General features: G+C 59.0%; 2 protein-coding genes across 3 annotated transcripts; both read left to right on the forward strand.

Annotated features, from left to right (window-relative positions):
* Positions 1–784: 784 nt before the first annotated feature.
* On the forward strand, positions 785–9,967 carry USHBP1 (USH1 protein network component harmonin binding protein 1). Of its 2 annotated transcripts, XM_055342649.1 has the most exons (13): positions 785–868; positions 1,150–1,335; positions 1,426–1,574; positions 1,788–2,226; positions 5,036–5,161; positions 5,332–5,468; positions 5,638–5,778; positions 6,254–6,427; positions 7,111–7,360; positions 7,908–8,129; positions 9,042–9,148; positions 9,260–9,460; positions 9,706–9,967. In XM_055342649.1, the coding sequence occupies exons 2-13, from the start codon at positions 1,282–1,284 to the stop codon at positions 9,893–9,895; spliced, it is 2,190 nt and encodes a 729-aa protein (XP_055198624.1). In that variant the 5' UTR covers positions 785–868; positions 1,150–1,281; the 3' UTR covers positions 9,896–9,967. The 2 variants fall into 2 exon arrangements, with proteins under 2 accessions (XP_055198624.1, XP_055198625.1); XM_055342650.1 differs by having other exon boundaries at positions 792–1,335; positions 9,338–9,460.
* Positions 9,968–13,811: 3,844 nt separating this feature from the next.
* On the forward strand, positions 13,812–23,748 carry NR2F6 (nuclear receptor subfamily 2 group F member 6). The gene is made up of 4 exons (XM_055343800.1): positions 13,812–14,306; positions 18,113–18,207; positions 21,165–21,752; positions 23,028–23,748. The coding sequence occupies exons 1-4, from the start codon at positions 14,014–14,016 to the stop codon at positions 23,300–23,302; spliced, it is 1,251 nt and encodes a 416-aa protein (XP_055199775.1). The 5' UTR covers positions 13,812–14,013; the 3' UTR covers positions 23,303–23,748.
* The last annotated feature ends 1,633 nt before the right edge of the window (positions 23,749–25,381 follow it).

Consider the following 25,381-nt stretch of genomic DNA (forward strand, 5'->3'; position numbering starts at 1 on the left):
ACAAGGAAAGGGTTACAGCATAACCAAAGGCCCTGGGATGTGAGAATTGTGAACCTTCACCTGTTCACAGAGGGGTCATCGTGGCTAAAGCATGGAGTATACGTGGGTACAGACAGCGGGCATAATTTTTAAGGGCCTCGAATGCCGAGTAGAAGAGCTTGAAATGTTTCCCAAGGGCAATGGGGAGTCATGGAGGGTGTGTGAGCAGAAGAGGTGAACAATGAGGTCTCTGTCTCTGGGGCCTGGGTGGAGAAGGGAGTCAAGGGGTGGGTGGCTGTAGAGTCCAGGGAGAGAGAGGGGCTGGCATCCAAGTAGAGGGGAGAGGGTTGGGCTGTTATGGAGGGAAATGAGGAGGCCCTTTAGAGATGGATGCAGGAAAAATGGGCAGGATGTAGGGGCGATCTGCACCCTGAGGAATCCAGGAAAAACAGCAGCTGGCAGAGGAAGCAGAGATGGGAGCTGGAGAGGCACCGAACAAGAGTGGTGTGTTACAATTCAGTTCTTGGATGGTGCTCGGTCATGTGCAAATTGCTTGTTAAAATTCCCATGACACTGTAGACAGATCCTATAATTAAAGCCCCCCCCATTTTACAGATAAGGAAACTGAGGCTCAGAGGTGGAAGAGACATGAGATTGGAGGCTGGGGCAAGGAAGGACCAACAGCTCAGGAGCTGGACATGTGTGTCCCACCGGGACTGGAGGAAGCTGATGTCCTTGAGGAGGAAATAGCACAATAACAAGTCACATGACCAGGGGAGGGGGCTTCCTGTTTCCCGGCCTCTCCCAAGCCAGCCTTGGCCAGCCCAGGGCCTAAGCAAGCAGTGGCCAGAGCTACCCCAAGAGTGTCCAGGGATACCTGCTGACCAAGGTATTCCTAGAGGTACAGAGGAGTAGCATTAGAGCAGGCTGAGGGGACCCAACCCCAAGATTGGGGCCTCTGACTCAAGAGGACCCTGGGGAGGAGAGGTGATTCCTGAAGTCCTCAAGCCAGGTCCAGATTGGGGACCGAGGGGAGCACAGAGGTAGTGAAAAATAAAGGAGGCAAAAGACAAGGGGAGGTAGGAACAAATTTGGTAGGTAGTGAGCTGCCTGTCAGGAGGGGTATTCAAATGTGCCAGCTCAACATTGGTAATTCAAGATCCCTCCCAGTGGGAGGAGATCGATGCTCATTTCATAGAAGAAGGTATTAAGGCTGTCATTCGCCCAGACCAACAAAGACAAGAGCCGCGATCAGGCTGTGGCTTTCAGAAGAAGAATCAGAGGACTGAATTCTGGACAGCAATGAGTGCCCGGGCCACGCGACCCCGAAGCCGGCGAGGGAGGCATGCGCCACCTGTAAGTGCCCCCTTCCCTGCCGCATCCAGCTCTTTGGGGTCACTCACCCCCCGGCCTGGCTCGGAGCTTGGCCCTGTGGGTCATTTTCAGGGGGAGCTGGATCCCGTGGTGGAGAGTTCAGAGGAGGCTGAGGCAGCCAGCGGGAGCTCTGAGCTGGGCCCTGTGCCATCTCAGGAGAGCTGCAAGCCGAGGCTGCAGGGGCCAGAGGCAGAGGCCAGTGGGCAGGGCCTGGGGAACAGGTAAGGCCCACTCTGTCCGGGCTCCCACTCCAGCCCTGGTGTGTCTTTCCTCCCCATAGATCTACCTGTGTTCCTCCCTTGCTCACACACACGCCGTAGCTTCCCACTGCCCTCCTTGCCCAACTTTCAAGGCCCCGGATAATGCACCCTCTGTGAGCCAGCCACCCCAGATGACCCCATTTCCAGAAGCTTCTGTCTCTCACTTCACCACAGGACCAACAAAGAGGCTGAGGGGCACTCTAGCAGAGGACTGGCCCCATCTCCCGAGGGACCCCGCAAGCCTGCAGAGGAAGGCCACCAGGCCACAGATGTAGCTCCACAGGATGGGGAGACTGTCCCCCCCAGGCCTGAAGCCTCTGACGTGTTTCAGGTTCTCCAGCATGCTCTGAGCTCCCTGGAGGCGGCGGCGGCTGCCTGGCGCCGCCGGCCCTCCAGCTGTCCTGGGCCCGGGGAGGCAGAGGACAGAAGTGAGGTGGGACCAAGGCCCTGCTTGGAGCAGGAGGGGGCAAGTGGTTGCCAGAGGGAGGCAGCCAGCCTGGCAGAGAGGAATGACTGGCTACGATTGGCCTTGGGCAGCCGAGAGGAGGAGCTGATTCGCACACAGGCCTCCCTGCAGGCCATCCAGGGGGAGAAGGAGATGCTGCAGAGAGAGGTGAGGGTCTCCGACTTATTGTGCTCTACCTCTGAGGGTTCTCTGCCTAAGGGGGAGGCGGGCCTGGCATAGGCAACCTTCCATTGTTTGTTCATTAGAAAAACTCTTACGGAGGGACGCCTGGGTGGCTCAGTGGTTGACTTGAGTTGAGCCTTTGACTCAGGTCATGATCCCAGGGTCCTGAGATCGAGTCCCGCATCAGGTTCCCCACAGGGAGCCTACCCCTCTCTCTGTGTCTCCTCTGAATAAATAAATAAAATCTAAAAAAAGAAAGAGAAAAACTTTTATGGAGCGTTGACTGCTGCAGAGCCCTGAACAAAGGTGCCTTGCCTTCTTAGATAAGGTGGTCAGACATGCCCCTTGAGGAGGTGACACTTGAGCCAGGAGGTGAGGGAGGAGCCATGCACGGATCTGGGGAAAGAGCATGCCAGGCGGAGAAGGAGCTCCCTTCCAGTGGTGGGAGTGTGAGTCAGGGAACAGTGAGCAAGCCAGTGTGGGGGTGAGGGGAGGGCAGGTTGGTGATGGGGGCAGATTTACATGGTCTGTGGGCTTCTGGGAGTTGGGCTTTGGCCCTGAGCTTGGTGGGCTCCTGGGAGTCCCCCCACCCCTTGGCAGAAAGGGGCGGGACCTGGTGCCGGCGTCACAGGCGCCCTCTGGTAGGCATGGGAGGAACAGCCGGCGGATCCACGAGGCACTGGTCCAGACACCAGATGGTGGAAACTGTGGAGGTGGCACAAAGTGGGCAGATTCTGGGTGGTGTCGAAGGTGGAGCTGGCAGGTTTGGGTGTGAAAGCCAGAGAAGGGTTGAGGACAAGTCCTGGTCTGGGGGCCTGCGGGACTGGGAGCCAGAAATGCAGGACCAGGAGCTGTTGGGACCCTAATGAGTTCAAGAACCCCCTGAGCCACCCATGTAGGACCATCAAAGACACAGTTCTGGGGTCAGAATCCAGAGCTCAGGGGAGATGTCAGGACAAGAGAAACACATCCCGACCTCTTTAACATGTGGATGGAATCTAAAGCCATGTGGCTGAAGGAGATGGGGGAACAGGCCCTCATCTTGGGCAGGACAAGGTGGCAAGATATGGGGCCACCAGAGCCCAGCCTGAGGGATGGGGCCCACTTCCTGGCTGGGAAAGATGATCCCTGCTCCACATTCCTCTCCTCACCCCCACCCACATTCCTCTCCTCATCCCCACCGCCTCTGGCACCCACCGCTCTGTTCTCTATAACTGTGAGTTCAATTTTTCATTTTGTTTTATCTTAGATCCCAAATATAAGTGAGGTCATGGTGTGCTTGCTTTTCTCTGACTTATTTTGCTTAGCACAAAGCTCTCAAGGTTTATCCATGTTATTACAAATGGCAGGATTTCCTTCTCTCTCTTTTTTAAGAGATTTTATTTTTTATTTTATTTTTTTATTTTTTAAATTTTTATTTATTTATGATAGTCATAGAGAGAGAGAGAGGCAGAGACACAGGCAGAGGGAGAAGCAGGCTCCATGCACCGGGAGCCCGATGTGGGATTCGATCCCGGGTTTCCAGGATCACGCCCTGGGCCAAAGGCAGGTGCTAAACCATTGTGCCACCCAAGGATCCCAAGAGATTTTATTTTTTAAGTAGTCTGTACACACAATGTGAGACTCGAACTCATCACCCTGAGATTAAACGTCAGAGGCTCCACCGACTAAACCAGCTAGGTGTCCCTCCTTCTTTTTTTTTAAATTTATTTATTATTATTTTTTTCTCCTTTTTTAAGGCCAAATAACATTCCATTGTCTATACACCAGATCTTCTTTAGCAATTCATCCACTGATGATCACTTAGGTTGCTTCCTAAGTGTCTTGGTTATTGCAAGTAATGCCGCAGTGAACATAGGGGTGCGGATATCTTTTTGAGCTACTCTTTTTTCATTTCCTTCATGTAAATACCCAGAAGTGGAATAGCTGAATCGTGTGATGGTTCTATTCTCAAGTTTTGAGGATGCACTCTGTGGTTTTGCATAAATGGGTGCACCAATTTACAATCCCGCCAACGGTGCATGAGGGTTTCCTCTTCTCCACATCCTCCCCAACACTTGTGCTTCTTTTTTTTTTTAAGATTTATTTATTTTAGAGAGAGACCAAGCACATGTGTCCATGAGTGGGGGGAGGGGCAGAGGGAGAGAATCTTCAAGCAGACTCCTCACTGAGCACAATGTTTGATCCCATAACCCATGAGGTCATGACCTGAGCTAAAACCAAGAGTTAGACGCTTAACCAACTGAGCCACCCAGGCACCCCAACATCTTTTTGACAGTAGCTATTCTAATAGGTATAAGATGATATCTCATTGTGGTTGTGACTTGCATTTCCCTGATGATTAGTGATGTTGAGCACCTTTTCCTGTACCAACTGGCCATTTTATATGTTTAAAGATAGAAGATGGGGGTCCCTGGGCGGCTCAGCGGTTTAGCACCTATCTTCCGCCCAGGGCATGCTCCTGGAGACTCAGGATCGAGCCCCACATCAGGCTCCCAGCAGGGAGCCTGCCTCTCCCTCTGACTGTGTCTCTGTCTCTCTCTGTGTCTCTCATGAATAAATAAATAAAATCTTTTAAAAAATAAATAAATAAAGATAGAAGATTCTTAAGTGGCTAAGTGAATTGCCCAAGGCTGAATAGTGAGGAGTTCGGAGGGGGCAGGCAGTAGCTGGGTTCCTGCTTTTCAGCTGGGGCCTTGTGACTGTCTCAGGAGCAGGTCTGATGGAGGGTTGGTGGGTGGTTGGAGCTCCCAGGCCTGACCTACTCCATCTTCCTTCCCCACCCCCACCCCAGGTCCAGGAGCTGCAGGATTCGCTGCTGAGGCTGGAATCTTTCCCACCTCCCTCCCATGGCCAAGCAGGTGGCTCAGGCAGCGGCTCCAGCAGTTCTGGGGTAGATGAGGAGCCCTGGGGGACTCAGGTGAGTACAGGAAGCTTAAAACCACGATCCTGAGATTTAGGATTCTGGGTGATGGGACTCAAATCCTGGTCCTACAGTCCGGTAGCTTCAGGGATTAGAAGAGGCTTAAACCCATGACACTAGGCTCTTCAGTGACAATCTGGGCAAATCAAATCACCTTTCTCTGGCAGGACCCCTTCTCTCTGACTCATCCCCTGCTCCGACGCCTCCGGAGTGATTCCAGCACTCAGATGCTTGGACCTCTTCCCACTCAACCCCCCACCCCAGGGATACACGTCATGGAAGCTCAGATGGAACAGCTCCAGGCGTAAGAGCCATAAATGCTGAGCTCGTAAGGGCACTGGTGCCTCCCCGTGCTGGGCTCTAAACCTGAGAGTCTGGAGCTGGAGTGGAGTGGGGAGGAGGGTGGAAGTCAGCTGGGTCCCACCTACCCTACGGTGCCTCTCATTTTCCCTCTTCCCGAACTTCTGAGGCAGGAGCATCGAGAAACTCAAATGTTTCAACCGTCTGCTCTCAGCTGTGCTGCAGGGGTACAAGGGCCGGTGTGAAGGCCTCAGCATGCAGCTGGGCCAGCGGGAGGCTGAAGCCACAGCACTGCGTCTGGCTTTGCAATACAGGTGAGTGCATCCCACCCGTGACATTGCCAGCTTGGAAGGGAATGAGTACTCTGAGGATGTGCCAGCTCAGAGGATGATCTGCAGCGAGAGTCAGGGCCCTTGCAGGAAATCCCTTTCCAACCAGAGAAATTATTTTTTTAAAGATTATTTTTTATTCATGAGAGACACAGAGAGAGGCAGAGACATAGGCAGAGGGAGAAGCAGGCTCCTCGAGGGAAGCCTGATGCAGGACTCAATCCCAGGACCCTGGGATCATGCCCTGAGCTGAAGGCAGACACTCAACCACTGAGCCACCCAGGCATCTCCAGAGAAATTCTTTTAAGGCAGTTTTAGCCCAAGGGTGCTGAAGGAGTTTACAAGCTCCCACGGGTGGAGGTGGGGGAGGAAGTGAAGGATCGCAGAGCAAGTGGGTATGTCACCCACACCATGAGATGGAGCTGGGTGTCCCAGAGCACTCAGAATCGGTGTCTCACAGTGAGCACTGTGAGGAGGCATATGGAGTCCTGCTCACTCTCCTGGAGGCAGACTCAGGAGCAAGAGAGGAAGCCCCTACGGGTGACCTGGAGGCAGCTGAGAAGGAAGCTCAGAGGCTGTTGGCACAAGAGGAGGCTGCCATGGATGGAGAGACACCACGGGATACACGGCCAAGGTACCCTGGGAAGCTGAGAACTGGGAGGGCCAGTGAGTGGGGTCCTTGTTAGAGAATGGGGCTCCCACACCTCCACATTGGGGTTTGGCATGGCTGAGCCCCAGCAGGGTTGGTGTAGGATGCTCCATGGTTCATGGGCATGAGGCCTGACTAGAATTGTCTGACTGCTACTCAGCAAAGTTGACATGGTGGCTGACAGCCATTGCAATTGGTATAGTATCCACCAGGGTTGGCATGAAGATGGATGATGGTGCCCACTGATTAGAACTGGCATGATGGTGTTTAATGGGGTTGGCCTGATGTTGGTACACATTGAGTTAACATGATGTTGCCAAACTGGGTTGGCCAGCTGAGCAGTGGTGCCCATCGTGTGGTGGCATCCACTGTGTTGCCATAAGTGATAGCACCTACTGAGTTGGTGTGATGGCTTCCACCATGACGGCGTGAGCAACAGTAAGCGTTGATGTGTTGGTGTTCACTATGTTGTCTTGATGAATGATGGTGCCCATTGGGGTTTATATTATGGAGTCCACCATGTTGGTATGATAGCACTCACCACAGATGGCATAGAATCCATCATGGTCAGTAAGATGGAAGTTGATAGAGCCTACCAGAGTTGGCATGAGGTTAACACGACTATGGCCACCAGTGTTGACATTAGACCCCTCTTCTGTTTCCTGTAGCCCTGAGGGCAGTAGTGTGGATCGGCCCACACCACAGGAGGTGGCTACCCAGCTCTGGGGCTATATCCAGCGTCTCCGGGAGCGCCGTGCTCTGGTGAAGATTCCCCCAAAACCGGGCCCAACTTTGGCACCCATGCCCACTGTGCCCCATGCAGAAGCTCTGGTGCAGGCCATTCTGGGGACCCAGCCTGGCCCGGCCCTACCCCGGTTGGAGAAAATGCAGATCCAGCGAGACTTGGCAGCCACACGGGTACATATGGGCAGTGGTCACTGTGTTAGTCTTTCTGGTGGGACAAAACCCTTTGCTGAGGCTGAGAGGGATGTGTTTGGGCAACTGAGTAACAAAGGAGAGTTCTACTTGGCTGGGGGCAGACTTCCTGGAGGGAGGAGAATTGGAACTGGGATTTTGAGGGTTGAAGAGGAGTTTGTCTTCCGGAATTCAATTTCTCATAAGATTCTGGATCTGGCTTTCCAAAATTTCCTGCCTGTGGAAAGGAGATGGAGGCAGGGGACATAATCTGAGGTTTATACCCTGGCATGAAAGACCTGAGGTTCTAGAGCTGGAGAAACTCCAGACCCTTCCACTGAGATGTTACTTGATCTTGTCTAAGATATTGGTACTCTCTGAACTGCCATTTCTACAGCTGTCATTTTTAGGAGACGATAATTCTCATCATACAAGATCATGGTGAAGGTTTGAGTTCTTGCCTGACCAGTCCTCACTGGGTACCTCCTGGGGCCTCAGTTTCCCCAGATCCTAGAGGCCCAAATTCTCTGCCCACTCCTTGGTCTCTTAGGAGACTCTGGCTGACCTGATGCTGCGGCTCCAGTTGGTACGGCGGGAGAAGCGGGGTCTGGAGCTTCGAGAGGCTGCCCTCCGAGCCCAGGGCCCAGCCCACGTGCTCCTGCTAGAGCAGCTGCGGTGGGAGCGGGCACAGCTCCGGACGGGTGGGGCCAACAGTAGCAGTGGGGACAGCAGTGGAGGCAGGAGCAGTGGAGACGAAGAGGAGTTGTCTCAGGTGAGTGGCCCTTCCTGGGCCTGGTGGGGCTAGCAGTATACTAGCAGGTCTGTGGCCCTGGTCGTCAATCACAGCCCCCTTGGAGCCACAGTTGGCATTTCTGCATGAAGAAATGAGTTTGGGGCACCTGGGTGGCTCAGTGGTTGAGTGTCTGCCTTTGGCTCAGGGCGTGATCCCGGGGTCCTGGGATCAAGTCCTGCATTGGGCTCACTGCAGGGAACCTGCTTCTCCCTCTGTCTATGTCTCTGCCTCTCTCTGTGTGTCTCTCATGAATAAACAAAATCTTAAAAAAAAAAAACCCACAAAGAAATGAGTTGAATGGTTAAACTGCCTGTCAAAGTTCATACCTGTACTTGGGGTTTTTTTCTCTGAGGGTATCAAGCCCAGTAAGCCCCAAGGAGTTTTAGTGTCTTCCACTCAAACCTGTGCCTCCTCCTTAGTCCCACTCCAGCATCTCCTCCCCAATAGCCCAAGCCCAGGCTTCATCTCTTCCTAAATTTTGGCTCGAGCATTCTCCCTGAGGCCTTTCCTTTTGCCTTTTCCTATCTCATCAAGACTGCCCTCTGCTTAAAGCCTTCAGCAGCTTCTGGAACCCTCCTCTAAATCATCTCTCCCACCTTCACACCTTTGTAGATGCTGTGCCCCTGCCAAGAACACTGGTCACTTACCTCTTTGTCTGATTAAGCCCATGATCTCTTGCAAGTCATTGCCTGCCTCCAGATGAGATCCCCTGTTATTTATTTCTCTGGTTTGGGAGTCATTTTACCTTTCTTGGGGTATCTCACCAGACTGGGGGCTCTGTGAGGGCAGGGGCTGTGGCCGCCACTGTCTGGGTGACTTCCATGTCCAGCTTGGGCTGAGTCCACACTCCACCTAGGCCAATGTCACTTCCCTCCCTTCTGCCTCCCACAGGGCCCTCCTGCTCTCCGCAGGGGTGGCAGGGGCATTGATGGAGGCCAGGTGGGCAAAGTGCAGGGCCCGGAGACTCTAGCCCAGGAACTGGCAGCATCACTTAACCGGTGTGTGTCTCGGCCCTGGGCTGGGGGATGGATGGGCGGGGCGGGGGGTATACATGAGAATCCGTGGGGGCACTGTGTGCAGCGGAGGGTTGGCTGCACTTCTGTGTACAGGTGTGTTCACATGGCGTTGCGGGAGATGGGAAGGATTGGCTACGGCCACAAGCTCCTCTCTCCCCACCCTTGCACCAGGGCCCTGGGCCTGCGGGAGCAGCTGCGGTCTCTGCGGGAGGAACTAGAACACGTGGCTCAGAAGGGGCGAGCCAGATGTGCTCAGAGTGCTGAGCTGAACAGGGACTTATGCAAGGCTCACAGGTGGGTCCCCCTCTTCTGGTGACTTCAGAAGTGAGTGTCCTGGCTTTCTCTGAGCCTCAGCCTCCCCCCCACCACTGTAAGGTGGGTGGCAAGTTCCATCCATCCCATACTGCCCCTTTACCGGATGGAACCCCAGGAAGATTCAAAGAGTTCCTGTCTGGGGCTGGGAATACATAGCTCCTGACGAAGGTGGGATGGGAGGCTGTTTCCCGGCTCGGCCCCATCCCCCCTCCACCCTCCTCCAGTGCCCTGGTCCTGGCCTTCCGAGGTGCCCACAGGAAGCAGGAAGAGCAACAGAGGAAGCTGGAGCAGCAGGTGGCATTAATGGAGGCTCGACAGGCAGAGGAGCTGGAGGTGCTAGAAGCCACCGCAAGGGCACTGGGGGGGCCCAGACCACCCCACCGGCCTCCCAGGCTGGGGGAGACCTTTCTGTAGGCCCCATCCTGGCTGTTTCTGGATGTGCCGGACAGTTTTATGGCGGGCCACATCATAAACCGTCCTGGAGTGATGTTATATCATGTGTGACCTTGAATGTTGGGACCTGTTGGGTGGGATGGGGGCTGTTGCATCTGGGTGTCTGGGAGCTGATGGAGGGGTGGCTGGGCATTTGAGACAGGCCTCCTGTCTCCGGCCTGGCACCATGTGGCATGTGACTGTGATATGTCAGCGGGATCGTGCCAGAGCTCATGCCAAATCTGGGGCTGGCTGAAGGATTTGGGGTCAGTGAGGTTATTTGGCCAGAACCGAAATTCCAACACTCATCTGCCTCCCGAGGCCCTGGAAGGGGTCCAGAGGGATAGGACACACCTTCCCTTGCCCATCCCCGTCACAGGGAGCTGCTGGATTTGGCCTGGTAGCTGCTCCCAACAGGAAAATACCCATATACCAGGAGGAAAACTGAAGGCCTAATGGTTCAGGGTGTGGAAAATTAGCTGGAAAAGCAATCTGCAATGGCTTCCCAGCTGGAGGTGGAGGAGAGGAGGAATCAGAGGCCTTTGTAACTTGCATTCAAAGAATATGGAGCCAAGGTCAAGGACGCTGGGTGGGTGGGGAAGCAAAGGTAAGAACCTGCAAGTGGTGACTCCGGGGCAATGAGCAACTAATAGATCGCGCTCACGGGCAGGGAGGCCCATTGGGGCCTGAGGGTCTGGACCTGACCGGGCTAAATTCCAGCTTTTCCTGGCCGGGCTTCCGAGCCGTTAGTTAGTGTTAGGTTAATAGCAGGCAACTGATTAGCATGTCATTTGTGTAAGCCACACCTTCCGGAAAGGGGGACCGGGTGGGACCCGGTTGGCGCTTGCCTCCTGGGTGATGGCTGAAATCCAAGACGGGGATTAGAAAGGTTTTCATCCCCAGCCTGGTGGTGGTGGTGCGGGGTGGTTTCCAGCCCACACCTGTGCAGGTGTGCGCGGTGGCTGCCTGCTGCAGGGCGGGCCCCAGGACTCGACCTGGTCCTACTGACGCACAACTCCTTAGAGATCGTGGGGGCTGGTGACCTTCGGTCGGTGCAATCTCGCTGGACAAAGGCCAGCTTTGAAGAAAGCAGAGAAACTGAGGAGGGCAAGGTGCTGAGGAGGGTCAGGGGAACTGACCTTATCTCCTCTTGCCAAGAATGCAAGAGTGACTTCAGGCCCCCCAAGTCCCACCAGTCTCCCCAGTCCGCAGAAGGAGACAAGGTCACCTGCAAAAGGGTGGGGAAGAGTTTGCGCTGTCGGAGGGGGGCAGGGGCCGCTTCCCAGGCCGCCGGGAGCGGGGTCTGGCCGTTCCCACGGGTGCCCCCTCGGCAGATGGGCCCAGGGCTCTTTGTCCCCGGTCTGCAGCCGCCACAAGGTCAAATGTCACCGCGGGGCCGCGGGCAGGGGTCAAGGGGGCAGGGCAGGACTTCGACCCCCACCCCCCCAGCCCAGGAGGGCCCCAGGGGGCTCGGGGCCTTGGCGCTTGGGGAAGGGGGCAGGGCCGCCCTCGAGGGGTGGGACCTACCGGAGGTTCTAGGATATTTCCCCTTGCCTCCAAACCGGCCATAGTACCCCGCAACTGGTGTCCCTCAAGCCCCAGGTCCCTGCCCCTCCACTCTCAGGTCCCCTTGACTCCCTTCCCTGAACCTGGTCTCCCAAGATGCCTTCCTTCTCCCCTGCCCAAGAATGCTGGAAAGTGCAGACCAGAGACCTGGGACCGCTGTCCTCAACCCCAAATAACCAGCCAGAACCTCCAGAACATTTCCAGGCAATCCCAGAACAAAATGGTCCTCTCTAACCATCCAGACCCCCATCTCCAGCAGGACTTACAGGGCTGGGAATTCCACTCTAGTCAGTCCGACAGAAAGTCCTTGCTCATGTCTAACCACAGTCTTTTGGCTTCCTCCACTTGCTAAAGACTCCTCCAACTTGCACCCAGCCAGACTTTCCCTGGGGGCCCCAGAGGCCCAGGCTGGGTGCATTGTACCTGGCTTTTACGTTACCTTGGTCGCCTTTTAAATGTTGCATGATCTCCAAGATTTCCCAGATCTCCCAGCTCCCCCCCACCGAAGCCAAGGTATATCTGCTCCCTCAGATGTAATCTGGAGGACATGCCTTTTCCCAAGGCCTCTTTCTGCAAGGGGAGGGCCTGTGGGGGCAGAGGGCACTGTTTTTCCTGCTGGCAGCTCTCAGAGGCCCAGCCACGTGCCCTGGTGTCCAGTTCTGGGCCCGGGGCCTAGGGCAGGGCAGGAGATAAGGCCCAACACCGGACCTGCGGGACTCCAAGGTGAAAGGTCACCATAGGAAGGGCTTTTCCAGCTGGTTAAACGTTAACAGGCCCAGAGCTAGAAGCTCAGGCTTGCCCAGCCCAGTGCTGCCTGGGCGGGATGTGTGTGTGTGTGTGTGTGTGTGTGTGTGTGTGTGTCTGTGTGTGGTGACAAACAAATGTCACTTAATAAATGCTGGTAGTCCCCAGTGAGTGAGGGGGGCAGGGGAAGCTGTAAGCCAGCGGCAACTGAGAGGCTCCTGGGAGCCTGGAAGAGACATCTGCAGTCCAGCCGGTGGCCTGGCCAAGCCCTTTATGTGAAGCACAGAAAGAAAAGGAAATGAGAGAGGAAAGGGGGGCAGGCCCCAGTAGGGATGGTGGGCATTCCTGCTGCCTGGAGCCTAGCTGGGCGGGTGGGTGCCCTGCCCCCAGAGGCCTAAAATTCTGGCGAGGGGGCCCCTGACCTCGCACCCCCGCCGGCCACAGACCACAACATCCCTTGGCCCTGGAGATTTCCAGCACCAGGTGTTAGCCCGAGCTGAGAAAGGGTGGGGTGAGGGTCGGACGCGGCGACTTTCTGGAAGAGGAAGCAAACACAATCCATCATGCAACTGTGCAAAGAAATGCCCCAGGGTGTGTGTGTGTGTGTGTGTGTGTGTGTGTGTGTGTGTGTACTGCGCAGGGGCGTGCCCCCCGGGTGCAACCGGCCCCCATTATTGCTTTTGCAGGGAATGCAGGGGTAGGGTTCCGAGGTGCGCCTCGAGGGCGGTTGAGCGAGGCATCGTCCAAGGCCGGAGGCGGAGGGGAGGGCCTCGGAGAGACATCTTGTGCAGGCTGCGGAAGGGCAGAGGGCAGCGGCGGCCCGGGCTCCCGCCGCGGCCCGGCAGGGGTTAAGGCTGGAGTCGGGCGAGGGCGGGGGCAGTGGGGGGATGGAGGGGGGGAGGGTCAGGCCGAGCGGCCCCGTGCTCCGCCCTCGCCCCTCCCGCCGGCCCGGGCGCCGGGCGCCGAGCGAGGCCACCCATGCCCTTATAAGGGTGGCCGTCGCCGGGGCAACGAGCGCCCGCCCCCAGCCCGCGGCGCGCGCCCCTGCCCCCGCCCCCGCCCCCCGCCCGCCCCGCGAATGGAACGTTGTGTGTCAAACCGGCCGCAGCGCGAGGCCGGCGCGCGGGGTCGGCGGCGGCGGCGAGAGCCAGGCTCGGGCCCAGGCGCAGGCCCAGGCCGGGCAGGCGCGGCCGCAGAGGGGGCGGCAGCTCGGGAAGCGCCGGCCCGCAGCCTCGCAGGCCCCGAGCGGCCGCCTGGGGGCCCGGGGGAGCCGGGGGGCGCGGCGACCGGCCCCGGCGCGCGCCCGCCGCCCCTCCCCCGCGCCGCGGGCGGCCGCGTAACTTGCGGCCAAACTTTCCCCCCGGCCTCCCGCGCTCGGATGGCGGCCCGCTAAGTTGGCCGCAGCCCCCGGCCCCGCGGCGGCCAGGCCAGAGGGCGCCCCCTGCGCAGCCTGGGCCGGGCCATGGCCCGCGCGCCCCCGCCGGGGCCCCAGGGCGGCGGGGCGCGAGTCCCCGGGGCCCCCGGCTCGCGCCTCTAGCGCGCCCCCCCTCCCGCCCCCAGGCCCGGCCCCGCGCACGCGTGGGAAAGTTGGCCTGGAACCGGCCCGACCAGTTCTGCCCGGGCGCGCGGACCGGCCGCAGGAAGTTGCTGCAAAACTTTTTTGGGGGGTGCAGCCGGTGCCCCCCGCGCGCCGGGCCCGGATGCGCGCCGGGTAGGGTCCCCCCGGGCCGAGAGGGGTGCCCGGAGGGAGGAGCGCGGAGGGGGCGCCCCGGCCCCGCTGCCCTGGGGCTATGGCCATGGTGACCGGCGGCTGGGGCGGCCCCGGCGGCGGCGGCGGTGGCGGCGACACGAACGGCGTGGACAAGGCTGGCGGCTACCCGCGCGCGGCCGAGGAAGACTCGGCCTCACCCCCCGGCGCCGCCAGCGACGCCGAGCCGGGCGACGAGGAGCGGCCGGGGCTGCAGGTGGACTGCGTGGTGTGCGGGGACAAGTCGAGCGGCAAGCACTACGGCGTCTTCACCTGCGAGGGCTGCAAGAGCTTCTTCAAGCGGAGCATCCGCCGCAACCTCAGCTACACCTGCCGGTGAGCCCCCTATCCGCGCACGGCCGCTGTGCACCGGGCCCGCCTTGGGCCGGGCCTCTGACCTGCTCGGTCACCTTGGGCCTGGCGCTGACCTTCTCCAGGCCTCCACTCCCCCCTCCGAGGTAGGGGCACAGCTCCCCTCCGCCCCCCTCCCTTCCACTCCTGGGATTGTGTATACAGTCGGCGCTGTATCGATGCAGGTCCCCCCCGTCAGGTGGTCCCTGGCGGCTTCCGCCCCAGTTCCTTGCTCCTTCTCCCTCCCTTCCTTTTCTCCCGGGAGGGGTCGTCTCCGCGCAGGGAGGGGTTGGGGGTGCTGTCAGGGGTGGGGCCCTAACCTCAGGGCATCCCTTCTCCTGGGGATCTCGGCGCGCAGGGGACCCTGCGGGAATCGAACGTGGAACTTGGACTGCGAGGCTCGCAGCGTCCAGGGGCCATTGTCTGCGGCCGCGCGGATCGATACGGCGCGCCCTTGGGGTCAAATATCACTTCCAAAGTCGCCCTGGCCACCGAGGCGGCAGCGGCGGCGGCGGGAGCGAGGCAGGGGTGGCAGTGGGCGGCCTCCGGCCTCTTTCGCATGGGTAGCCCTGCTGTGGGGGGAGCCGGGCTTGCCCATCAGCGGGGAGCTGCCCCCCTCCCCCCCAACCCTGGGCTCACCCTGGGCCTTGGGTCACTGGAAACCGCCGTTGGGAGGGCTGGGAGGGCGCCTGGATTTGACCACACCTCGGCTGCTCCAACCCTGCCCCCATCAGGAGTGGGCGCAGACCTAGGGCTCCTGGAAAATCCCTGAAACTTCGGTCGGCCCGTCGGGGTGGGGGGTGAATGTTTCCAAAGAAGGAGCCCCGGGCCCTCCTAGGTTGGAGGCCCCACTGACAGGGTGTGGCCTTCCTAGTTTCCTCCGGTTGAGGGGTTGATGCTGGGCTGGGGTGTCTAGCCCAGGGCCCCCTTTCCCACCAGTCCTCCGCGAGTGTCCTTTTGCTTCCTTGCCGACCTCCTGCCCTGCACCCCAACATGAACGTGTACAGGCTCTGCAGAGTCAGTCTGGAGAGTCCCATTTTCCAGATAGGAAAAACTGAGGCCCAGAGAGGTCCTGGCAAGGCCCCGGGGCCCCCAGAGAGAGACCCTGCCCCAGTTGGGGCTTAGCAAGGGGAACTGGGGTTGGGAAGAGGGGAGCGGCTGAGTCCTGGTTCAGGGTGTCCCCAGGGAGAGGGCAGCTGATGGCGGGCTTGTTGGTGAGGCCACAGGGCGGGGCACCGGGCACCAGAGGCTGGAGTTTGGCCCCGGGTCTGCGGTCAGGGCCTGGTCTGGGGTAGCTGTGTGTGTGGGAGAGCTGGCCTGCTCCCTCCTCCAGTGGTAACTGGGCCACCAGACTTTGGCCTCATTCTTGTTGCTGGAATAGCTGCCTGCTCTCTGGCCGGGTCTTTGGGGAGGGCAAGGGAGGAGCTTAGGTGGTTCTGGGGTCTCAGGGGCCTCTGAAGGGAGCAGGGAGCTACAAGACAGGAGAGGGGGGTGCTGTTTGGGGCCGGCAGGTCGTTCGCCGCAGAAGCTCTGCACTGTGGGACCTGGTGAAATCACTGCCCCTTCTGAGCCTCAGATTGGTTCCGCAAAGTCCCCACAGGGCCTAGCCGGGGAGGCCAGCCCCCCCCCCCCCCCCGCCCCGAGAGACCCCAGTCCAATCCCGGCGCCCTCCCAGTCTGGAGGAGACACAGTGAGACACAGATGCTGCCTGCCTGTGGAGTCTGGGCTGTGCCAGAGGGAAGGATGGGTCTGGAGTCCCCGGGGAGAGCGGGGCTGGCCCTGCGCGAGGTTCAGGGAGGGCTGCCTGGAGGAGGTCCATGGGAAGTAGGCCTTGAAGCAGGAGGGGTTTGGCAGGTAGAGGAGGTGAAGGGCACTCCTGTAGAGAGCGTGGCCCAGGCAAAGGCTCAGTGGCAGGTTAGGGGAGCAGTGTGGTAAGATGAGACCACCCAGGCCTGGGAGGACCTGGAACCCAGTGGATCTGAAGTCCTAGACTGAGGATGACAGGGAGCCGAGGAGGGTACATGAGCAAGGGAGGGCAAGTGATCAAATTGGACCGGAGGCCAGAAGCCCAGGGAGGAGGCTGCGTTGGACCATAGGGTTAGGCAAAGCATGTGCTCTTTAGGTGGGATAACAGGTGGAACTTACTTTTTCCCCATCTGGAGGGACAGGAGATCTGTTCCCAAATCCACAGCTGGGGAAGTCGAGGCAGGAGGTTCCAGGAACCCCCCCCCCCCGCCGCCCCCCGCCCCAGGTCAGGGGCCCGGAGCTGGGCCCTTGCCTGCCTGCCTGCCTGCCCCAGGCCTGGCTCTTTCCACCCGGCTGCCCAGGACCCTCCCACTGCCTGCCTGCTGGGCTTTGTTCTGGTTCTGCCTGAACTCCCTCCACCCTAGCGGGGCCTCTTCCTGGGGGCTCGGGCTGGGCAGGGGACAGCGGCCTGGGCTGCGAGGCTGGCGCTGTGGGACCTGGGCCCTTGGAGATCCCCAGGGTCTCCGCTGTCCTGAGCCTGCCGTTGAGACCCCTGCTCCCAGCTTGGGCTTGGGTTCTGCTGCCCTCCCCGAAAGCCCCTCAGGTCCCCCCAGGCCCAGTGCATCCCACAGAGAACCGGCATCTGGCCTCCCCTTTCCAGATGCGGAAACTGAGTCTCAGTGGAGAAGTTGCCACCGCAGGGCTGGGGCTGAGTGTCTGCGGCTGAGAGGTGTTGAGATTTTAACTGCATCGAGTGTTTTACGCTGTCTCTGGGTACCCTCTTGGTGGCCCAGCTGGGACGCTGGGGGTGTCTCTCTGTCCTCGGGGCCGGGCCTCGGAGAGCCTCGAGGCTGGGGTGGAGAGACACCGAGGGAGCACAGGGGCAGGGGCAGGGGCCGGGGGGAAGGAGCGCTGGAGAAATGTGAAGCACGAGGGCCTGAACCTGCCGGCTGGGGGCTGCCCCTGGATGGGGAGCTCCGTGTCCTGCAGGGCGGGGCGCCCTGTCCCATCCCTGCAAGAGGCAGTGATCCCTGAGGGCCACCCAGGGGAAGCTTCTTTGGCTCACTTAGGAGTCTGGAAGGTCTTCCCAGAGTAGGGGACATAGGTCTGAGGTCTTAAAGGGGGCACAGGGGTTTGTTCATTCATTTGTTCATTGGTGGTGGTCCTGTGTGGGGTGATAATACCCCGGCCCTACTGTGACCGTAGAGGATAGGCCCTGGCCTGGCCCCAAGCCTCTTAGGTAACTCCCGAAGCCCGGCTCCCTGAGCGTGTACCTTTGCTGTTCTCACATTGCCCTTGGGACAAAGACCTCACCCTCGGCCCAGCAATGACCAAGTAAAATGAGACCATTGAGGCTTTCATATTTGCACGTTTCCAACTTTACAGCTCACCTCGTGCTCTCTGCGTGGAATTGCCTCTCTGTTCAGGGCAACTTTTTTTTTTTTTTAAGATTTTATTTATTTATTTGACAGAGCGCGTGCCACAGGTGCAGGGAGGAGGGGGAGGAAAGGCGAGAGGGAGAAGCGGACTACCCACTGAGTAGGGAGCTCTTCTGAACTTCTGTTCATCCTTCAAAACCCAGTCCCAACATACCCTCCCTGGCGTGCTAATGTACTCTGCCGCAGACTCCATTCGTCCCCACCGTCCATTGTCCTCTTCCCCTTTGCAGACCTGCAGGCTTAGCCCCTGTGCCCCTTGGGGAGGGTACCTGCCCAGCCCGGGGTAGGGGCCATGGATGTTTCTCAGGTGCGGCCTTCAAAGGTGACTTATAGGGTGGCTCAGGGGGCAGGATGTGGGTGTCACGGTGACCCCTTGCGTGCCTGTAGGTCCAACCGTGACTGCCAGATCGACCAGCATCACCGGAACCAGTGCCAATACTGCCGCCTGAAGAAGTGCTTCCGGGTGGGCATGAGGAAGGAGGGTGAGTACCTGCTGGCGTGGGGCAGGCACAGGGCGAGCAAACAGCCTTCGCCTTCACTCCGTTTCTTGGGGGTCTGGGAGCCGAGGAGGGTGGGGCCTGGCGCCTGCTAACCTCGTTACCACCGATCCCACAATCTCGTGGGCCTCAGTCTGGCCCCAGGCTGGAGGAATCCAATTATCCATAGTCACCTGGTGGCTGCGGTGGAGCTGGGGATGCAGGGGACACCCTGATTCAGGCCCATGTCAGGACTCTTCTGCCCCTCAGCCCCTTCCCGACAGGGCCCCTGGCCTCAGAGTCAGGTTCCTTGGCCCTGACACCTCAGTGACCCCTGTGCCCCTTAGCCTGGCCAACACTGAACAAGGATGGGTTTTTTTTTTTTTTTTTTTTTTTGATTGCTTTCTTCCATCCTCCACCCCCTGCTTTGTGTTTGTCCAAGGCAGGAACTTGCCCGATTAAGGCAAAGGGCAGCTTACCCTTCCGCCTGACCCTGGGCACTGGGAGCCAGAGGGAGGCCCAGCCCCTTGTTTCTGCCCTGGGGACTTGAGTGGACACGTGCCGGGCAGCTGGGCCTAGAGCTCTACCAAGCTCTAGAATTCACTCTTAGAATTCAGTTGGAACCCAGAGACTTCCACGTGGAGCCTGGTGGGCTTGGGAGCAGGACCTGGCTCACTGGCTGAGAACCCCATGCTGGGCTCCTGTCTCTGCCGGCCTCCCCAGGAGCAGGTTGGCAGTTCTTCCCTGCATCTTAGGTCTCTCCTGCTCTAAAGTTAGTTTCCTCTCTGCTGGCCTCTGTGAAAGAAGCTGGCAGTGGCTGCTCGGTCTCTCTCTTAAAACTGCCCGACTACTCTCTTGTCCTTTCAAGTCCGGGGATGACTCGCCCTCCACAACCTTTGCTTCTGCTTGTCCATGACCTGAAGTCCTGATGTACTTCAGCTCTCCAAAGTGTCAGGAGTGGGAAATAATCACAGCTCATGCCCCAAGCACAGTCCTACGTCAGGGCCTTTGCACAGACTGTTCCCTCTTCTTGGAACATTCTTACCTCATACCTGCATGGCTTCCTTACCTTTTTTTTTTTTTTTAAAGAGGTGGAGGGAGGGACTGCAGGGGAGGGGGAGAGAGTCTTAAGCAGGCTTCATGCCCAGTGTGGAGACCAACACAGGACTCAATCACACAACACTGAGATCATAATCTGAGCTGAAATCAAGAGTTAGATGCTTAACCAACTGAGCCACCCAAGCATCCCTTACCTCCTTTAAGGTTTGCTCAAAGAACACCTCCTCAGAGAAGCCCTCCTGATTACTCTTCACCATCCCCCTTTATTTTGCACTATCTACTTGCTCCCCCACCAGGATGTCCACTCCCTGGGGGAAGGGACTTGCGTTTGTCTTGTTTTCTGACACATACCCAGTGACTAGTCCAGGGCCTAGAACATAGAAGGTGCTTAATACATGTTCTTGGCTTGAATTACTACTACCCATTGAGCCCTTCCTCTATGCCTAGTGCTGTTCTAAGTAGGTTAGATTCTCATTAATTTAGTGATTGGTGTCATCACTGTCATTACTACCTGCATCTTACAGATGAGGACATTGAGCACAGAATGCAGAGGTGAAGCCATTTGCCAGGTCAGAGAGCACTAGAGTTGGGACTTGAACCCACACAGGTTGGGCTGGATAAAGAGGAAGAGCTGGGGGAGGGGATCTCAGGAAGCAGGAACAGTGAGTGCAAAGGCGCTGAGGTAGGAACATGGCTGGGTGATGGATGAATGGTGGGGATAGGGTTTAGGACTGAGTGAGCAAAGGCGGAAGGAATAGGTCCTCCACCCAACCCTGGCGGGGCTGTGGCCGGGGAGTTGAGCTGGGATCTGATCTTTGACAGTTGGTTCTGAGACAAGGAGCCTCGAACCTAAAGCCCCCACTAACCTGTTCAGGCCCTGACTTCCACCCACATTCTGTTCCCCATTCATTCTATGGCCGGTTGACCAGGAGTTCATGAAGATGAGATGGGGCATGCCAATTCATTAAAGATCATTAGTTAGTTTCTGTCTTGCCCTCAGCCCAACCACCCTTGGCACAGGTCAGGTAAACCTGTGGCTACCCCTGCTCTGTGTGCCTCAGTTTCCTTCTTCCTATTCACCTGAATCCTGGGAAGCCAGCAGTGGGTGCTCTCCTTTAACAGGCAAGGCTACTGATGGGAGTTAATGTTTATTGAGCACCTATTATAGGCTGGGATTCCACTCCCAGCTCTGGGGTCCCTCTGGAGCTGTGATCTGGGGGTGGGATGAGGCCGGGAGCTAGAGAAAAGATCCCATCTCTGTAGGAGAGATCACTTGCTTCAAGGCTAGGCTGGCCAGGGCCGCCCTCCGCCCCAGCAGAATGAAAGTGACCCCTCCCTGGCCCTATGGTCAGCTCTGAGATCTCCATGATGGGCAGATGGGGGCATGATTGACAGGTCAGGCCTCCATGGCTGCTGAGTGGAGCTCACATCGTCCAGAGGGAGGGGGCCAGGTGCGAATTAAATTAGTCTTCACCCAAGGGTCCCATCCCACCCCCTATGCTCCTCTGCAAGAAGCAGGGTGGGACTGGTGGCTGGAAATGGCCTTCCGCTGGGGCACAGGGCAGAGCAGGGTGGGGCCTGCAGGTCCTTGCAGGTCCCCCAATCCTCTGTGCACGCATGGGGGGGGTTGGGGGACCAGGGAAAGGCTGCGTGTGGGGAGCCTTTGGGGGAGGGGCTGAGTGACCCTGTGATGACTTTATCTTCCCCCCCTTTCTTCCCTCCACCTGCCCCCCCCCCACGCCTACCCACTTTCCCCCTTGTTCCGTCCCTCCCTCTCCCTGCCACCTCCCTCGCTCCTCTCTGGTGTCTCTCCCCGTGTCCCTCAATCCCTGTCCCGCACCCCGTGTTCGTCACCCGCCTGCCCCCTTCCCCCGCCCCCTCCGCGTCCCCCTTCCGCCCCCCAGCGGTGCAGCGCGGCCGCATCCCGCACTCGCTGCCGGGCGCCGTGGCCGCGTCCTCGGGCAGCCCCCCGGGCTCGGCGCTGGCGGCGGCGGCGGGCGGAGACCTCTTCCCGGGGCAGCCGGTGTCGGAGCTGATCGCGCAGCTGCTGCGCGCCGAGCCCTACCCCGCGGCGGCCGGGCGCTTCGGGGCGGGCGCGGCGGGCGCGTTCGGCGCGGGGGGCGGCGCGGCGGGCGCGGTGCTGGGCATCGACAACGTGTGCGAGCTGGCGGCGCGGCTGCTCTTCAGCACCGTGGAGTGGGCGCGCCACGCGCCCTTCTTCCCCGAGCTGCCGGTGGCCGACCAGGTGGCGCTGCTGCGCCTCAGCTGGAGCGAGCTCTTCGTGCTGAACGCGGCGCAGGCGGCGCTGCCCCTGCACACGGCGCCGCTGCTGGCCGCCGCCGGGCTGCACGCCGCGCCCATGGCCGCCGAGCGCGCCGTGGCCTTCATGGACCAGGTGCGCGCCTTCCAGGAGCAGGTGGACAAGCTGGGCCGCCTGCAGGTCGACTCGGCCGAGTACGGCTGCCTCAAGGCCATCGCGCTCTTCACGCCCGGTGAGATGCGCCGCGCGTGTGTCCGTGTCCGTGTCCGTGTCCGTGTGTGTCTGTCTCCCAGGACGCGGGGGCGGGATGGGGGTGGCGGTGGGGGGCGACCTGGACCCTGACCCCGGCCCCCAGAGGACCCCCCCTCCCTGACCCTCAGCCTGCGGGCCTGGCGCTGCTGCGGGGCCAGTGGAGGAGAGACAGGCGGTGTGACGCCCTGATGCCCCCAACGCCTGATCCCAGGGCTCCCTAAGAACCCTGAGCCCTGCTCTCCAGACCCACAGCTGGGCCTGGACGCGTGGCTCAGGTCACCCAACAGCCTCTCTCCCGGATTCCCAGGCTTCCTGAGACCCCAGCCTCTACCCCCTCATCAGGGTGCCCTTGGTGCTCAGTGAGCAGATCGAGAGGCGGAGGATGAGGGAGGGGAGGTCCCTGACCACCTGGTCCCCCATCTTCGTCTTCCCCAACACCCCTGACCCTCCTCTGCCGACTCAGGCCTTCCTGCTTACTGCGCAGTTACAGACGCCTGCCAGGCGGGGATACCCTGACACCTGGTTCTGGCCCCCCTTGAGCTTTCCACTCCCTGATTCCTGGGCCCCCAGACTTTTGACCCAGGGCTCCCCAAACGCCCCCTAGTTAGCCTTCTGGCAGCTGGGCCGCGTGGGACGGGGCAGGGGCGGGTCTTGGAGTCCCTCCCGCTGTGGGCGGGGCCGGCCAGGACCTTCCTAGTCTTTAGTTAACCACCTAGCCACTGAATGCCCTACCTCACTCCAGAGACTGGTGGCGCAGCTGGTTCTGCATCTGGAAGGTTCCAGATCCCACTAGGGGTCTTCTTGGGGCCAGGGATGCAGGAATGAGACGCAGGCCACTCTGAGAGGTGGCTTTCACTTGATAAGTGCGGCTTTGTGCCTCTTGCCCCCAGAAGATTCTTCTTCTGCCCCACCCTTCATGGGTCTCCCACTCCAGGCCACTCTGGCTGAACACCCCCTCTGGCTTTGCCTTACTCCTCGAGTCCCCTCCCTAGTTCCTCTTCCCCTTGAGCTTGATTAGAACTTGTCACCTTGCCCAAGGCCTCAGCTGGGGCTCCCCTGTCCTGGAGACACCAGTGTCCACACTCTTGTGTCACTATCCTCAGTTGGGGCCACCTCAGTCTCTCGAGGACTGACACTGCCTGAGAGGACCCCATTTGTGCCTCAGGACTCCATTTCCCAGCACCCGGAGCCCTGAGTGGGGGGCTTGGTGTCCTCCCACCTCCCCCACCCTCCTGACCCTGCCCTGTCTCCCCAGATGCCTGCGGCCTCTCGGACCCAGCACATGTGGAAAGCCTGCAGGAAAAGGCACAGGTGGCCCTTACTGAGTACGTGCGGGCTCAGTACCCGTCCCAGCCCCAGCGTTTCGGTCGCCTGCTGCTGCGACTCCCCGCCCTGCGCGCAGTCCCTGCCTCCCTCATCTCCCAGCTGTTCTTCATGCGCCTGGTGGGCAAGACGCCCATTGAGACGCTGATCCGAGACATGCTGCTGTCGGGAAGTACCTTCAACTGGCCCTATGGCTCAGGCCAGTGACCCCACGGGACCTGGATGTGTCGGCCTCACGGGGGGCCCCCCCGAGTGGAGGACCTTGGCTTCTCTCACCAGACTCCTACTATTTTTTAAAGACTGTGAAATGTTTGTCTTCTCTGTTTTTTAAATGATCATGAAACCAAAAAGAGAGTGCTTGTCCAGACTCCAGCCTCGGCCTCCCCAGGACTCCTGGCCAAAATAGAGGGGGAGGGACCGATGGTCCAGTTCATTTCTGGGGCAGCCTGGAGCCGGGCACCCCAAGCGTAAGCTCTTGGGATGGTGGGGTTGGCTTCCCTTGTGTGACAGACAAAGGCCTGGTGTCTGGGCTCGAGGGGCAGCTGCAGCCAGGCAGGGGTAGTATTTGCCAGGCAGATCCTCTGGACACGTAATCCATGGACACTACATGAGGAATGAATCAAGGCCAATAATAAAGACGTTTCCTACCTGCACGGCCCCCATCATCTTTGTGAGGGGAGGGCAGGATGGGGGGGGCACCCTACCATGGCTGCCCACCCCCAGCCATCTGGAACACCCACAACCTCACACAACAGCCTGCCTTGCTGCTTTTGTGGGGAAACGGCTGGGGGCAGGGAGGGGGCCCTGCAGTCAGCTAGTGAGTCTGCAGGGGTGGGTGGCATCCTGCAGATGGCTCAGGTTCAGGTTCAAGCTCTGGGCTATGACGGTGAGCCTCATAGATGCACACGTGCCCCGGACCAAACACCCTATTCCCTTTGGTCAGCCCTTGATCATGGTGTCTGGGCCCCAGTGTCCTCTGGAGAAACATTCCGTGTAGTTCTTGCCACATGATCTCACCCCAGACACAGCCCTCCATTCCCTTGGCCACAGGGATGGGTTCAGGGAGGGCACGCAGCCCAGAGCTGGCCACTGAGACTCGGCGGGATCTGGAACTAGGAGGATGGAGCTGAAAACAGAGCCAAGGGGCGCCTGGCTGGCTCAGCTGACTGAGCATCTGGCTTCGGCTCGGGTCGTGATCCCAGGGTCCTGGGATGGAGTCTGGCATGGGGTTCCTTGCTCAGGTGGGAGCCTGCTTCTCCCTTTCCCTCTGCCTGCCTGCCCCCCCCCCCCCGCTTGTGTGTGTGCTCACTTGCTCTCTGACAGATATATAAAATAAAAAGGAGTCAAAATAGGTAGACCAACTTCCCAGGATGCCTTTGGAGTCCCTGGAGCCTGTCATATCCAAAACCTTTGGGTGCTTCAGTCTCATGATCCCAGATTTACCCTTTTGTGCCTGAGCCTGTTTGGTTTCCTCTCACATGTAACTAATAAAACCTCCCATTTCAGAGATTGGGATCTGGACTGTGGGACAGGTAAGGACAGCTAAGGATCAGCTGAAATGGGGACCCAATTAAGTTGATTTGGGGGGAGGCAGGGCCCCACCATCCTGGCGTCTCTGATGGGAAAGGCATCTATGGGACAGAACTCAGGTATTGCCCCACAGGCTGGCCTGTGCTCAGCCCTTAACCCTCCAAAATGTTCCCCATGAGCACCCAGCCTCTTCCATGTCCATCTTGGAAGAGGCCTGAGAGGGAAGACTGGGCATTTGAATCCACTTCCTGTGGAATGAATAGGAGGGTCTCAGGGGTGTGCTCTGCCCCCCAGCAGGGCCTAAAGTAGGAATGGGATTGAGAGGATACTGGGCTCCCATTGGAATGCAGACTGCCCTGAGTCAGCACCTTCCACAGTGTCCTCTGGGGAAGCAAATGTATGTCCCCTCCAATTGGGTGGGACAGTGATGACCTCTTAGATTCCTAGCACATCTGGGAACTGAGCAGACCATCCTGTCTGTCCTGCTGTCCAGTCCCCAGGCCAGAGACTTGGATGCCTGTCTAGGCCTGAGTGCAGAGCCACCCAGGCATCCCAGAAGTGGAGATTTTTAAGGGCTCATTTATCTGGGTGGGCCTCAGGGACTCCAGCAGGGCCCCTGGGCTGAGTCTGACCCCTTCAGGAGGTCCCCAGCATTATGTCACATGAATTTTGCGTGATGCCCACTGAGCAAGACTAGGGAGGATCCTCTACAGTCCTGTTGCTGGAAACTTGAAAAAAGATTTATTTAGTTATTTT

Source organism: Nyctereutes procyonoides, unplaced genomic scaffold, assembly GCF_905146905.1.
Source record: "Nyctereutes procyonoides isolate TBG_1078 unplaced genomic scaffold, NYPRO_anot_genome, whole genome shotgun sequence".
Taxonomy (NCBI): Eukaryota; Metazoa; Chordata; class Mammalia; order Carnivora; family Canidae; genus Nyctereutes; species Nyctereutes procyonoides.